At 41.1% G+C, this 16,476-nt stretch overlaps 1 protein-coding gene across 1 annotated transcript in view; it reads left to right on the top strand.

Moving 5' to 3' along the window:
- Positions 1-16,476, top strand: part of LOC124720170 (ankyrin-3-like) — a 54,435-nt gene that overhangs the window by 24,436 nt on the left and 13,523 nt on the right. The window contains exons 3-4 of the mRNA XM_047245493.1: positions 5,611-6,187; positions 12,973-13,101. Coding sequence (XP_047101449.1) covers positions 5,622-6,187; positions 12,973-13,101 — 695 coding nt within the window. The 5' untranslated portion in view covers positions 5,611-5,621. The remainder of the gene's footprint in view (positions 1-5,610; positions 6,188-12,972; positions 13,102-16,476) is intronic.

Consider the following 16,476-nt stretch of genomic DNA (forward strand, 5'->3'; position numbering starts at 1 on the left):
CAGATCTAGAATGGGCATGCGCAGTGAACAAAATGAATAACTCCTCGATACTGAAGTAACTATGAGCAGTCGGCAGTGGAACTGCGACGAGTGGCCACGTGAAGGAGGACGAGTCCGGCCGAGCGAGACCAATGGGAACGGGACCGAGGCTGGAACGAGACCGGCTGACATGCCATTGCAGGAACGAGACCGACCGTTTCCCGTTCCTGGGAACTGTAAGTAGAAAGCCGCGACCGAAGTGAACTATGAAAGACCGTTCCTTAGAATTCGTTCCTCACTCGTTTCGCACACATTGATGAACTGTTCCTTTGGGCCCGTTAGTTCACGAACGACCCATCACTAATCTCCCCCCCCCCCCCCCTCCATATGAGGCTTGGGCTTGAGGTATTTGGATTTTGCCACTCCTGCCCTCGCCTCCCCCCCCCCCACCCCACCCCCCCCCCCCCCCCCACCCCGCCCCCTCCGGGGCCTCCGGACACCACACTAATCACTTGCCTATATGTCGGTGCTTATATACCTATGTCAGAGTTGCGCGACGTTGAATATACACTGGAGCAACACACTCAAATGGAAACTTTTTGATCACCCTTTGTATTTTGTGCAACTGTTGGAAACCCTTAAGGCAGTAGACTGTGAGTCGTTGGTGCTTATTCACAATACTTTATATTGGATGTTGCAATGTCTTTTAAGTAGATCCAAAACTAAATAAGTGTTACCTGATTATTCCGAAACAAGTACGAAACCTTTCCTACTTGGCCCTCGGCGTACATTAGGTAAAGGACATTTTATTTCAATTGGTACAAGGTTAGCTGCATTTTTTACTTGAGTTGATTACATTGATTCACAATTAGCTCGTTTCGGCGTAAACGTCATTTTAAAATGTTGCTGTTGAGATGTAATTATTGTGGTATATGTATGTCTATGTAATACTAAATTACATTGTGCTTACATCTTGGCGGAATGACGTTCATAATGCATCTTGAAGCGACTTTTCTATCTGGTAACATGTATGTCATTATTGTGAATGATTGCTTTGTATTGAATGTTCACTGGATCTCTGGTCGACTCTACGCCATCAGTCCTGGGATGTGTGGAACTTGGAATGGTTTGGCCTGGGCTCCCCGAACTGAAGACAAGAAGAGAGATGACGACATGGCAGTCTTCCCTTTGTTCTTCTTGCAGGGAATCCACTGTCTTGTCAGCTATGCATTCGGCACACTTCACTGACCCACAGCCACATTCTCTGAAGTGAGTACCCACCTTACCTGATGGTGGGCCACATCCAACTAGATTGCCTGAATTTGGCTGCTTTGTGGTGATCTCTCAACCTACCTGATATGGTACCTTTTGTGCTAGCAGATGACACCAAAGTGGCTGACATGATTTTTACATTTTACCCATGAAAGTGGTTTCTACTTGCCTCTGAGGTGGGGCACTTCAATCTCCATGATTGCCCTGAGACGTTGGAATAGAAAGCGTCCCATTGCAGCCCTTTCATGGCAGTATGGCTGGCCCCGCTATCCTGCCGACCATTTTATTTTCCTTGATCTTTTCATTTTCTGTTTTTGATGTTATATCTTACGTAGACTTTTATCATCTCGTCCGTGTTGCTAATTTTCTTGATGTAATGGAGGGTGAGGTGGTGATGTTGGGATGCAGAAGGTCTCTCTTCCTTAGCATACCCTGCTCTGGGGACGTCAAACAGTATTCTGGGCAGAGCAGTTAGGCCACCTTACCTCTCTCACTCACCTCCAACTTCTCCTCTATTTTATCTGTCTTATTATATTTTGCTTAAAACAGGGCTTTCCTGGATTTGTCTCTTCTCTTCATGAGGGTTATTCCTGATTCCATAGATATAGGATAAAGGGGCTGATGACCTCTCAGATTGCTCCCTTTAATTGCACTAACCAATCAACCAATCTCCTGACATTGCTTGCAGCTGGTTGCCAGAGCTCGGACTGGTTCAGTACACACCAGTTCACAAATGTTCAGTGCCAACTGCACAGAACAGCCAGCAGGGAACCACACAGTGAGTCTGGCTTCTGACGCCAGGCATTGTACACGGAACACTGTATTGGCTGTGGAAGGTTAAGATCATACATAGAGAAATTATAATCACCGGTAATGATGCAGGAAGAGGGAAAGCAGTCAGCCAAAAGACTGAGGCCTGTGGTAAGGAACCGTGTGCCAGCTGGAAAATCATTTTAATGACATGCCCAAGAAATTTTGAAGAGATTTCATGTAAAGTTGGTGTGGGCTTCTGAAATAGGTAAAGTATTGAAGTGTCAGTTAGTTCCTCATACATGTATGTGTGCATGCATGCATGCAAAGACCACCTTCTTTACTGTGCAGTCCGATGGCTGTTTGGCAGTGGATTTCCAATCTTCACATCGTTCAGCCTCCATTATCTCGGTGTAGGTGCTGCAGCTGACATCTATAATTCGAAATACGTACTCCAGTCGTGGTATTTCTCTGCTTCTTTTTCCACTGACAGGTTCTATTGCTGTTTCCAAATGGCCGTTATGTGACAACAGATAAGCAGGCTAACATTCCTTCTCAGATTCTGTTTTTTTCTGCAATTGTAGGCGATGGTAACAAGGTCAAACTTTTTAAACTACAAACACACACACAGTTGCGTTGGTAGTATTCACACTCTTTTATTTACAATGTTCCTGTAACCAAATTGGCGAAATTAGTAACATAAAGTACCTGTCACTGTCTGTTGAGCTGGTAACTGTTCATCTAACTGAACAAATCTTTGTTGCACAGCACCATTACCTCTTGCATAGTGATGATCATAATGCTCTCTCTGTGGGGCTCCGATATCAACCTTCCAGTACTGGTTGTATCTTCTCCCTCAAGTACTTCACGTCTGTTGATATTTGAGTCAAGGCTGAACACTCTTGGCTGCGCAGAAGGCATGGCCATTAATGCCCACTGTTGTCCAGTCTGCAGCGGCCGAACTCGTTTGGCACGATAGCACAGTCATGTGTGTGGTATACGTAAACACTGCCAATCCTGAAAATTTCTCGTTTTGTCGTTTTTAAGCCAAAGTAAGTTTTTGAGAATGTGGCTTCACTGTTTTGAGGAAATGAAGTTACTGTTTCTGGTGGATAGACAAATAGCTTAATTGTCCAGTACTTTTTTCCCTTTTAAAGTCATTGTTTCTGTAGGGATGGAAATTAAGATTTTTCTCAAGATCTGTGCATAGTCTTTCTTGTTTCTTTATGTAACACACAATAGCTTGTAGCCAGATTTTCATTTTGATTGCTCCCTCATCAAGATGTTCTGCAGACATATGGTCTCTACTTGGGGCTTTGGCAATTCCCAACTTATTCAGAGCTGTTGTGAATATGTTTTAAAATGGATTCACCAACAACTGTTGCTTATGAAGAACAGTAAATTCAGTAAATGAATTGTGATTTGCTGTCTCCTTCCAAGTACCAATCTGGGCATCTAATACAGGCCTTCTACACACTCAGTATTTAGGAGGACTGAGAATTAGATAACCTGAGAAATTACATCAGCGAGCTCTATGTACCATTAAGAGTACCAATGCTGTTGTGCCGTGACATCACTTACAAAACAATAGTATACAGGGTGTTATAAAAAGGTATGGCCAAACTTTCAGGAAACATTCCTCACACACAAAGAAAGAAAATATGTTATGTGGACATGTGTCCGGAAACGCTTACTTTCCATGTTGGAGCTCATTTTATTACTTCTCTTCAAATCACATTAATCATGGAATAGAAACACACAGCAACAGAACGTACCAGCGTGACTTCAAACACTTTGTTACAGGAAATGTTCAAAATGTCCTCCGTTAGCGAGGATACGTGCATCCACCTTCCGTCACATGGAATCCCTGATGTGCTGATGCAGTCCTGGAGAATGGCGTATTGTATCACAGCCATCCACAATACGAGCACGAAGAGTCTCTACATTTGGTACCGGGGTTGCGTAGACAAGAGCTTTCAAATGCACCCGTAAATGAATCAAGAGGGTTGAGATCAGGAGAGCGTGGAGGCCACGGAATTGGTCCGCCTCTACGAATCCATCGGTCACCAAATCTGTTGTTGAGAAGCGTACGAACACTTGGACTGAAATGGCAGGAGCTCCATCGTGCACGAACCACATGTTGTGTCGTACTTGTAAAGGCACATGTTCTAGCAGCACAGGTAGAGTATCCGGCATGAAATCATGATAACGTGCTCCATTGAGCGTAGGTGGAAGAACGTGGGGCCCAATCGTGACATCACCAGCAATGCCTGCCCAAACGTTCACAGAAAATCTGTGTTGATGACGTGATTGCACAATTGTGTGCGGATTCTCGTCAGCTCACACATGTTGATTGTGAAAATTTACAACTTGATCACATTGGAATGAAGCCTCATCCGTAAAGAGAACATTTGCACTGAAATGAGGATTGACACATTGTTGGATAAACCATTCGCAGAAGTGTACCCGTGGAGGCCAATCAGCTGCTGATAGTGCCTGCACACGCTGTACACGGTATGAAAACAACTGTGTTCTCCCGTAGCACTCTCCATACAGTGACGTGGTCAACGTTACCTTGTACAGCAGCGACTTCTCTGACGCAGACATTAGGGTTATCGTCAACTGCACGAAGAATTGCCTCGTCCATTGCAGGTGTCCTCATCGTTCTAGGTCTTCCCCAGTCACGAGTCATAGGCTGGAATGTTCCGTGCTCCGCCGACCAGTTGCTTGGAACGTCTTCCTGTCGGGACACCTTTGTTCTGGAAATCTGTCTCGATACAAACGTACCGCGCCACGGCTATTACCCCTTGCTAATCCATACATCAAATGGGCATCTGCAAACTCCGCATTGGTAAACATTGCACTGACTGCAAAACCACGTTCGTGATGAACACTAACCTGTCGATGCTACGTACTGATGTGCTCGATGCTGTAACAACCTGTATATGCTAGTTGAACAGAGAGGATATTCTCTGTGACTGGCTGTGACGTATTGTGCTGTGCGTGGTTCCTTTATGTTGCCATGTCGGGCTATTTGAGAATTAGTTAAAGGCTGAATAGGTAATGTTTCCCATAAATATGACCCAGGCTTAGTAGATGTCTGATCCCTTGTGTGAAGCAACTTCTGCATGGCTACAAGTATGGCCACTGGTTAGGAGTAGAATAATAGAAATTCCAGTCAGAAAATATTATTGTTTTTCTAAATAACTGGAGAAGTAAGTAGAACAACTCTTCGGATAAAGTACTGCTATAGATCCTAATGACCTTGTTAGTATTATGGCAAATGTGCATTTCAAAAGATTTCCAGGTCAAGTATGATTGCAGTGTAGAAAGACATTATCGAAATCAAATCTTCATCTCTTCTGAGGCTTGTTGTGCAAACGAAATGTGCAGAAATAAAAAGGTAGCTCTTTAAAATGGTATTATTAAATATCTGCAACTATTCACTAATGGCATCAGTTTGACACAGCAAGGATAGTATGGTATTGGAACTGATTGGTGATGAGTCACATTTATCAACCGTTGCTGGAGATGGATCTGCTTGTAGCTCATAGAACTTCTGAGGGTGACTGTAAAGACAGTGGGCTACACACTGATGTCGTGTTTCAGAATCGTCCACAATGGAAGCAGTTAAGGGCACTAAGGAGACAACGGCTGTGGGCATCGGTGCCTTTCTCGACGCCGGGGACTGCGCCATGGTGATCTTGGTGGCGGGAGACACGCGGCTGGTGGTGCACAGGGCAGTCCTGGCGGACAGGAGCCCCGTGTTCGCCGCAATGTTCAGGCATGACACGCTGGAGGCCAGCAGTGGTGAGGTGAACATTGAGGACGTGGGGGGGCCAGTGCTGCGCGAGCTGGTCTCGTACCTGTACACCCTGCAGGCCCCCCAGCTGCCCGGCACGGCCCAGCAGCTGCTGGCTGCAGCAGACAAGTACGGCGTGTCGAGGCTGAAGGCAGAGTGCGAGCGGCAGGTGGCCGCTCAGCTGACTGTCGAGACCGCGGCGGCCGCAGCCGTCCTCGCAGTCCGCCACTCCTGCAGTGACCTCAAGCACGCTGCACTGGCGTTCATTAAGACCTGTCCGTTCGAGGTGATGGCCACTCGAGGCTGGGCAGATGCAATGCTCAATCAGCCTAAAGACTTGGTTCAAGTCAGTCAATTGCTTAATGATCCACCACCACAAACCAGGTAAGCATGAGAGACCTCACTTCTTTCTCATTTCTACATGTGAGTGTATTTCCAAGCCCACAATTTTTGCTACTGAGTTTCCTTAGATGTGTCTCTACTGTAAAATACACTATCATAGACTATCATTTCCTGATAGCTCATGATGCTATCATATCCTCCTTGTAACAGGCTCACTGAATCTCTAATCTGAACCCAGTCCATTACCAGATAAATAGCTAACAAAAATCATGAAAGAGCCAATTTGTAGACATTAACTTTCTTAAACTACGTGCGTACAAAAGTTGTTTTTAGGTTTTGGCATAAAGTGAATAAAAAGTTCACTCACTGTGTGAATACAGTATGAACCAGTCTGCAGTGGACACAGAGTTGTCTTGCCCAGCACAGTAATCACTATTCACACCTCAGTACTACAGCCTTGTCTGTGGCATAGTTGTCGTTCACTTTTTCCTACGTGCATGCCATGTGCCTGTAACTTTCTCAAAATAATTCTTTGTTCTCTCCAAATCCAAACAGTACATGGAAGATTATGGATTACATTAAAGGCACATTATACGAAAGAATAACATGTTTCTCTGTCAGGGCTTGTATGGAAGATGGGCAGAAACCAGATAAAGTAAGCACCTGTACTCAAATATGTGGCTGCTCACACCTCACGCAGCATGAGACCACCTCATGGGACCACAAACTTGGCTGTTCCACAAAATTCTGAAACTTCCCATCTAATTTTGTTCCACTCTTTTCAGCAATTACATAAAGCTCACACATTCCCCTATGTGACACACAGAATAACATGCTTAGCTGTGTCCTCAATGAATGGGCATCAAACCTCCAGCTGCCTATCTCAATTGCACTATGATCTGTGCTGTTCACTCAGTGAATACCTCAGAATTTCATTCTACTGTGGCACTCCTTATGACATCTATCCCATTTATTGCTGTTGCTGTTCCATCTCTGGTAATACGAACATTTTTTCTGCACCACATTAGTTATGTATGCACCTAAAAGTCTAGTAGCCATTGACACTGATAAATTGTCTTTATTTTTCAGCTAGATTTTTAATATTTATGCAGTACATTATGAGCTACTTGTCATAATGGAAACCTTGTGCATGAGATGACACTCCTTGCATTCCTTCAAGCAATTGTGATGAACTCATAGCGTGTATTGGAAATCATTCAGTGTGTTTCTCTTTTATTCAGTAAAGAGTAACAAGAAAATTTAACTCTGAATCAACGAACTTATTACAGTTGCTATGTATGTTCCTGGAAAAAAAAGGAGAGAAAAGCACATCACACCTAAATTATTCTCTGTATTACTCCATTGCTGTGGGAAAAAACACTAGTTCTTACATTTGAAAAAAAAAATTTAGTAATTGCAATCTCTGTGTACATTTCACAAATTTTCTTAGTGACATACATAAGATTCTTGTTGCAATTCCTGACCTTCACCTTCTTCACTGTCTCATACTTTAGACCACTGGGTAGTAGTTGCTGCAGGTACGTACACACTGTTTGGTTCTGGAGCTGCCAGGGTGTTCAGTTGTCAGACTCCCCCCTTCTCCCTCTCTCTTCCTCATAATGACACTTAACATCACACATTTTATATGCCACAGATGCCTAGAATTTTAATAATTACAATAAGATATATTGCATGTAAGCAGCATATTGTTTTACTGCATTGGCTGACACTGTTCTTTTGCATTTTCTGGAGAGGGCTTCTTGTGACTCCATGATTAATTTTCCTCACCTTGTGTCCATGCCAGACTTTCTTAACATCGATTTCTTATGGAATTTACAATAGTCAGTCAGTCAGTCAGTCAGTCAGTCAGTCAAGACTGTGTCTTCTCCAGACAGGAAGATATCACAGCTTACTTTAACCACCCACTTCATGGTCCCATGGATGCTTACAAAATGAGAATGCTCATTTGAAAAATTCTTAAATTTATGTCAACTATAGTTATTGTATGAAATTTTGATTTATATGTGATTTTTCCTACCAAATAAATTCTGCAGTACCATCGCCTCTTTCTGTCATTAAATCATGATTTTCATCTTGCTCCCCTGTTCACTGCTCTGAATGACTTCTCCAGCTCAGTTCAAAACTCGCTGTCGACCTTTCCATTATCTGTAGCTTTCAAAGCCCAGTCTTTAATACATGCTTTGAACACCATCTGATCATAGTGTCACGTTAATACTTTTTTCTTTTTTTTTACAGCCAGATGAGTGCCTGTCCAATTCAAAGGCATTTGTTGAATCTGTGAACTGACATGCTCAAAAGTAGCCAAATTACTTAAATTGTATTCGGTCTGGTTTGTATGCAACCACATAGTGTAACTGTCTTGAAATTCGTCTGCTATTTCCAGTACAGTTGTCACATATACAAAGTTATTACTACAAGAAACCAACAGAGAGAACTGTTCTCTATGGCTATCAGTCAAGGTAAAAACCAATACGACAATATTGTAAAATCTCATTACTGGAGATAACAGTGCTCAATGCTTGAGAACTCAAATTTATTACAATGATATTTCGAAAAGCAAGATTCAAATTTAAATTACTTACTGTTGTGTTGGGCTGGGACCGAGGACTCCAATCCTGCCATTACTGTTTCTGCTAACTAACCACAAGATATCTTAACTATCATTTTAACCACAAGTAACAATGTGTGTGCATGTTTAAACTTAATGTGATGTGGCGTAAAGTTTTGTTTTGGGCAGGGATTCAACTCCAGCACCTAATAGGGTTGTTAGTGAAGCTCAATAAAATGTTACATAACGAAACATTTCACCACTAGAGGGATAATCAAACTGAAATAACTTGACAACAAAATTTCGCCCTACCATGTTTGAAACCCACTATAGACCATAATTTTCAGGCCATGAACAGCTATAGAATGTCAGTTTATTTCAACACTAGTGAGATATGTTAGTGTCTCATCTAGGAATTATGCAATGAAAAGTTCTGTGCTGACTAGGACTCTTTAACTATGTACATACAATTGCTATTTACTACATACGAATAGATGTTGACTATCAAATGCTCTTTCACCGATAGCTAGAAGTGGAATTGATTATGATAAAAGGTTCTGTGCGTGAGAGTAAAAACCTGTGCCAATCGTTATTTTTGACAATGCGTGCAGAAATGTTAAAAATGGTAATTGCTTTTCACCTATGGTTTCATGTACATTTGTAATTGAGATAGTGTGTCATTGTCCAGAGGAGTTAATTATTTTCTAGTTCTTTATTTTTGTGCTAGAGATTTGTTAATTTACTAAAAGAAGAGATGCATTTGATTTATAAGGACGTCAGTCATTGGTAGTCACTACTCTATTCTGAGAATGGGTCCATTATTGTTCTTGAAGTGTTCTTTTATTGTAGTTTAAAGAGGAATTTATTTTTTACCATCAAATGTTATTAAGTTGCAAAGAGGCTTTATGTATCCAACATAATACACTAAAGAGACAAAGTGGTACACCTGCCTAATATCATGTAGTGACCTTGCAAGCATTCAGAAGTGTTGCAATACAGTGTGGCATGGACTTGAGTAATGTCTGTAGTGGTGGTGGAGGGCAGTGACACCATGATTCCTGCAGGGCTGTCAATAAATCTGTAAGAGTACGAGGGGGTGGAGATCTCTTCTGAACAGCATGTGGCAAGGCATTCCAGATATGCCCAATAAGGTTAATGTCTGGGGAGTTTTGTGGCCAGTCAAAGTGGTTAAACTCAGAACTGTTCTGGAGCGCCACTGTAGCAATTCTGTACATGTGGGTTGTCACGTAATCCTGCTGGAATTGCCCAAGCCCATCGGAATGCAAAATGGACATGAATGGATGCAGGTGATCACATAGGGTACATGTTACCTGTCAGTCATATCTAGATGTATCAGGAATTCCATATAACTCCAACTGCATGTGTCCTAAATCATTACAGAGCCTCCACCAGCTTGAACAATCCCCTGCTGACATACAGGGTCCATGAATTCATGAGGTTGTCTCCATACCTGTACACGTTCATCCACTCAATACACTTTGAAACGACTCTTACAACCAGGCAACGTATTTCCAGTCATCAACAGTCCAATGTCATTCAACATAGAAGTTTTCTGGGTCTGGTACCACGTCATAATATATAAAACTACTGCTGCTGGACACAAACCAACGTTTCGGCCACGGTTGCAGTGGCCTTCTTCTACCAGTAGACCCAGAAGAAGACTGCTGCAACCATGGCCAAAATGTTTGTTTTTGTCCAGCAGCAGTAGTTTCATACATTATGTGGTACCATACCCAGAAAACTTTTATGTCAACTGACTCTGGCTGTGAAAGCCTATGCAATTATATCACGTTTTGTTGTTTATGGGCCCAGGCGAGGTGTAAAGCTTTTTGTCGTGCAGAAGCCCCTATCGATGATGTTTTGTTGAAGCTCTTCACACGCTGACACTTGATAGCCCAGCATTGAAATCTGCAGCAATTTGTGGAAGGATTGCACTCTAATCACACTGAACAACTCTCTTCAGTCGTTGTTGGTCCCATTCTTGCAGGATCTGTTTCTGGCTGCAGTGATGTCAGAGATGTGAAGTTTTATCAGATTCCTGATATTCATGGTACATTCACAAAAGGGTCATACAGGAAAACCCCCACTTCATCGTTATCTCGAAGATGCTGTCTCTCATCACTTGTGTGCTGGCTGTAACACCATTTTCAAACTCTATTAAATCTTGATAACCTGCCATTGTTGCAGCAGTATCTGATCTAACAACTGCACCAGATACTTGTTATATGTAGGTGTTGCCACATTCTGCCTGGTTACATATCTCTGTATTTATATATCACTATTATACCAGTTTATTTGGTGCTTCAGTGTAGTTTCTTGAAGAGGTCATTCATTATTATTATTTCTTCTGTTACTATTTACACCATTGATCGTGGCAAAGACCAGGGTAGCCTTAAGCAAATGTAACTTTAGTAGCATAGATGATCACTTTGGATAAATTCCATGTGGAAAAATTTACCGAAGCCAGTAGTGTGAAAGGAGTCCTAATAAAAGTACCATGCAATTGCTTTAGAAAATGCATAATTTTTTTCTCATGTAGCATATACATTGATGTTTATAACCTAGCAGAGCAAAATTAATTTAAACAAGTAGGTTCATACATAAGATAATTCAGATTTATCATTTGTCAGTTTTTATTTGAGATTCTAAATTGTTCTTTCAGTGACTTACCGGATGTTGTACATTTGAAAGTAGTGAGGATTATTGTGTAAGCATCAGAAAGTGGTGCATGAAATGTCCGTGGTGAGTGCATTGAAGAAATCATGTCAGAAAATAGTTTACTCATATTAAGTTGTTGTGATGGGCACACCAGTATGGTCCAATCAGTTACTGGCAAATGTGATGCAGTCTGATAGTTTAAGCCTTTGTGAGACATTTGCATTTGATGGGCTGTGGACTGTGTTGAGGAAGGAAGAAAGAAGTAATTTAGGGTCAAATGTGCCATTGACTGCAAGACCTTTAGAGACAAGCAGAAGCTACATATTGCCAAGTGTGGGGAAGGAAATCAGTAGTGCCCTGTCAAAGGAAATGTCTCAGAATTTGTGTTAAATGATTTAAGGAAGTGATGGAAAAGAAATCAGGATGGTGAGGTGGAGGTTTGAACCACTGGGTCATAATTTCATAGAAAGAAAATGTTTGTCCCTGACAAAAAAACATCCAAGCAAAGGCCAATGTGTGTGCTCAGAATGTAACATTACGTACCTGCTGGAATGATGTTTTTTGCTAAGAAATGCTTCTCAGAGGCGTGTCCTGAGCCGTTGGCATCTGTTGAAATAGTGGTCGGATGCAATAATTTTCATGTCATGTCAAGCTGTAATGTGCACATAAAATCAAAAAAGAAGAATAATTATGATTTTTTTATTTGGTGTATCTTGTCAACAATGGCAGTTGGTGTTGGTTTAGACTTCCACATACAAAACTTTTCAAGGCATCATTTCAGTTTCAAACATGCCACTCCTAGCAACTGGTGAAAAAGAATTCGATAGTCAACTTCTCTTTGTGTGCAGTCAATAATGATGTTATGTGCAGGGTTTGACTCCCACTCAGCACAGAACTTTTCATTGCATTATTTCCAGTCACAACATGTGCACATTTCACTACATGTGAAGTACGCCAATATTTAACATTTATTTGTGGCTAGAAATCAATTATAGGTGCTGGGTTCAACTCAAAGTGAGGTAACAAACTACTGTCTCATCATTTCAGTTTTTCATCTCACTGCTGGTGAAATATTTGGGTACCTAACACATTATTGTGCATAATTAACAAGCCTAATATTTTCTGGGATCGAATCCTCATCCAACACCATACTTTACCATCATTTCAACATGAAAACACAAGCACACTTGTTTACACATTTTTGAAATGATATTTAAGATCTTTAGTATGTAGTTAATAGAGACACTAGTTGTTAGATTGGAGTCCTGGATGCCAGTCTAGTAAAGTTTTAGTCTCATAATTTCATATTGAAACTTGGTTTTAGAAATGTCATTTAATGCAATAAATTTGAGTTTACAAGTGCACTTGCTGAGAGGAAACTCGGGTGGTTCAACTGAATACAATTAGCTCACTGGTAAGTCATTTGTATTAGCAGGACTGCTACTCTCATTGTCACTGTTCGTTTCACGTGTTGTTTGTGTTTGGACAGTCACTCAGCAATGCTGGATGCAGTGAGCCACCCCCAGGTCCCCCCATGGTCACTCTTGCTGACACTATTCCCCTCTCTGTGTGTGCACAGTGCACCAGCTGCTACATCGCTGAGGCCCGCCATCACCACTGCTACTGCTGGTGCACCTTGTCAGACTCGTGCCACAGTTGTGCTGCCCACATATCCTCCACCTGACGAAGCCACTGTCTCTCAGATGCGGTAAGTTCTCTCACTATACATGTGCTGCATGTACACAAACTACGATTATGTTGTAAAGGAGATGGAAAAACTGAAAAAGGAAATGTAAAGGCTCAGCCTAGATTTAATGAGGGTAACTAAAGTGAAGTGGAAAGAAAATCAGAGCATATTGTCAGAAGAACAATGGGGCAGTATCTAGAGGATGAGGAAGTTGTATAATGAGAGATTACTTAAGAATCGGTTGGTGGGGAAAATAGTGACTTATTCTCAGAATCAGCAAACCAATGACAACAATAATTATGGCATGTAAGTGACATCATATGGAGGAAATCTAGTGACAGGGAGAGAGAATGACTCGACTGAATTTGTAACCCTCCATGTAAAGAGATGAACATCTAACAGTCGTGGGGTGTTGGAATGGTTTGGTAAGGGGACAGATAAACACATGTTCATGAGACCATTTGGGGGTGGTTATTAGGAATCACAGAGGAGAAAGAAACCTACAGTTGACCAAAAAATTTCTGCTAGTAACAATAAATACAATCATCAAGAATCAAAACAGAAGCAAATGTCGGTAGCTCACCACGGTGTGGACCACCTAGGTTGCACCACGATACTTAGGTGTGACAGCCAGCCCCAGTAATCAAAGATCAGAAACTTCACCTTCTGTAGATGATGGGTCTGTGTGAACAACAGATTGAGTACCATGAGCACCCAAAGTCCTCAGTTATTTATGATATGTATTCCTATCCCTGTCTTGCCCTACACTTTCAACCCTCTACAGCTTTCTCTATTACCATGGCAATTATTTCCTGTTGCCTTCACATATACCCTATTATGGTGCCCTTCTTCTTGCCACAGTTTTCCATATATTGCTGTTGTCAACTATTCTGCAGAGATCTCTCACAGTTCCTCTCTCTCCAACTTTACCTAATTTCAACATCCTTCTATACCACCCCTTTTAGAATGCTCTGATACTCTTCCTGTTTTTCCCGTAGTACATGATCCATTTTCATACAGTACTGTGCTCCTATCATACATTCAGATATTTCTTACCCAAATGAAGCCTTGTTTTGTGAGGAATGTCTTTTTTTTTCCTGTGCTACATCACAACCTTGCTTTGTCCCTCCGTGTAAATTGGCTTTACGGGTTGCAGAATCTGTACAATTTGTCTACTTTGTGGTCCTTACTTTTGATGGTAAATTTGTCACCAATGTTGTTTCTGCTACTCTCCAATACTTTCCTCTTTCTTCTGTTCATAAATCGTAATTTGATGCTCATTTGACTGATTACATGCAGCAACTATGGTAATTCTTTCTCACTTTCAGTATACAAACCAATGTCACCAGTGAATTTTATCAATGAAATCCTTTTCACCTTCAATTTTAATTACATTTCGGGAAGTTTCTTCAGTTTCACCAATGATTCATCAGGGTTCAGTCTGAACATTTTGTTAATTATTGTATATATTATATGTTACCTGCTGTTCCATATGCCTTACACCTATTTTTAAAATTTCGTATGTTGTCACTGTGTCATATTGTCAAATGCCATTTAAAGATTGACAAATACAATAAGGATATCTTTTTTAATTTTCTTACATATTACTTCCATTATCACGTCAGGTCAGATCGGCCTCCCTGGAGCTAAATCTAAACTTGGTGTCCTCTATCAGACACTTAGTTTTGTCTTCCATTCCGCTGCATTTTATTATTATTATTATTATTATTATTATTATTATTGTCAATAATGTGGATTCATGAGCTGTTCAGCTCATTGTGCAAAATTTATTGCACTTATCAGCTCTTACTCACTTCTGTAGTGTGTAGATGATATTTTTCTAGCAGTCTGTTATGACTCCTGTCTCATGGACTGTACAGCCCAATTTGAATAGCCATTAGGTTGCCACCTTCCCCAACAATCATGTAAGTTCTGAAGGAATGTTGTCAAACCATTCTGCCTTGTTTGTGTGGAAGATTTGATAAATTCTCAGTCTAATAGTCCCTAAGTTTCCCAATTTGACTTCCATTTCTACTTCTATAACACATTGTGATAGTTCCTCCAACTTGTACAGGTCTTTAATGTACTTCTATCTGCCATTTACACTCTCCTCCACATTTACCAGTAGAATTTCTTTTGAACTCTTGTTGATACCTTTGCACTTAATTTCACCAAAAACTGTTAAGACTTTTCTTTGTACTGAATTAGTCCTTTCTATAATTTGTTCCAGTTTCTTCTAATTCTTCTGGCAGTCATTCTACTTTTACTTCCCTCAAACTTCAGTTTGATTTCATTCCTTAGTGACCTGTAATGCTGCGTTCCTATCTTTCCCTGAATATTGTTGTATTTTTTCTTTTCATCTAACAATTTCAGTGTATTTTTCAGTTTGCCAAGGTTTCTTCAGAGTTCCTTTCCTTCTACCTACATTTTTTTGTCAAACTTTGGCTATTGGCATTTTCACAGACACAAACAGCTGTTTAGCTGAACTTCCAACTGTGGCATTCGTTATCGCATTATCTACAGAATCAAAGAAGTTAAAATTCCCATTCTATTCATCAGTACTTCTGTATCCCATCTATTTACACATTTATTCCTCATGACAATTCTCTTAAGCTTCACTTCACTCATCATCATAACTACTTTTGATCTGGCTCTCCATCTGTTCCTGGGTACACTTTACAATTCAATATCTGATTTTGCAATGTCTGTCTGGTTGTGATGTACTCCAGCTGGAATCTCTTTCACCGACTATACCTCCGCCTCCCTCCTTAAAAGCCAAAAACACTCAGGCACAGAAGCAGCCATCCGAATGTCGCAGAATACAGGGTGAAGACTTGCAGTAACTACACTATGCAAAACGTGTTTCAATAGGGCAAGGAGGCTCTTCCACAATATTGGTGTGGGGAGAACCATCTGGTAAAGATCACTTTCTGGAAAATGTACTTTAGTGATCATTGTATGTGGTAAGCCAAATTTCTTGAAATGTCTTGCCCCCCATCTTGTAAATATTTGAAAACTGATTGTTAAATAAGGAGTTTTGTCAGAAGCTTGATGTGGTAATCATGATGTTTTTTACTCTTGAAATGCCATTGATCCTTAACATTTGACTGTCTTTTAGCATTGTAACAGCTATAAAAATAAATGCACATACAAATGCTAGTACTTGAAGCATGTTGGTTGGTCCACGCCAGTCTGATGCCTCATGTGAAGGAGTGATTGAGTCCTGGGACACTCTAATCTGACCTTCGGATGATAGTGCAGTCTGTGATTTTGAACAAAGTCTTGCCATTGCTAGTGTTCGCTGTGAAACTGTATGGACACACCAGAGCCAGGTGGAGGTTCACCACCTCCACTATGGCCACAGCTAGCAGATCCCAGTGGGTTTCAAAATCAGAT

Source organism: Schistocerca piceifrons, chromosome 11 (assembly GCF_021461385.2).
Source record: "Schistocerca piceifrons isolate TAMUIC-IGC-003096 chromosome 11, iqSchPice1.1, whole genome shotgun sequence".
Taxonomy (NCBI): Eukaryota; Metazoa; Arthropoda; class Insecta; order Orthoptera; family Acrididae; genus Schistocerca; species Schistocerca piceifrons.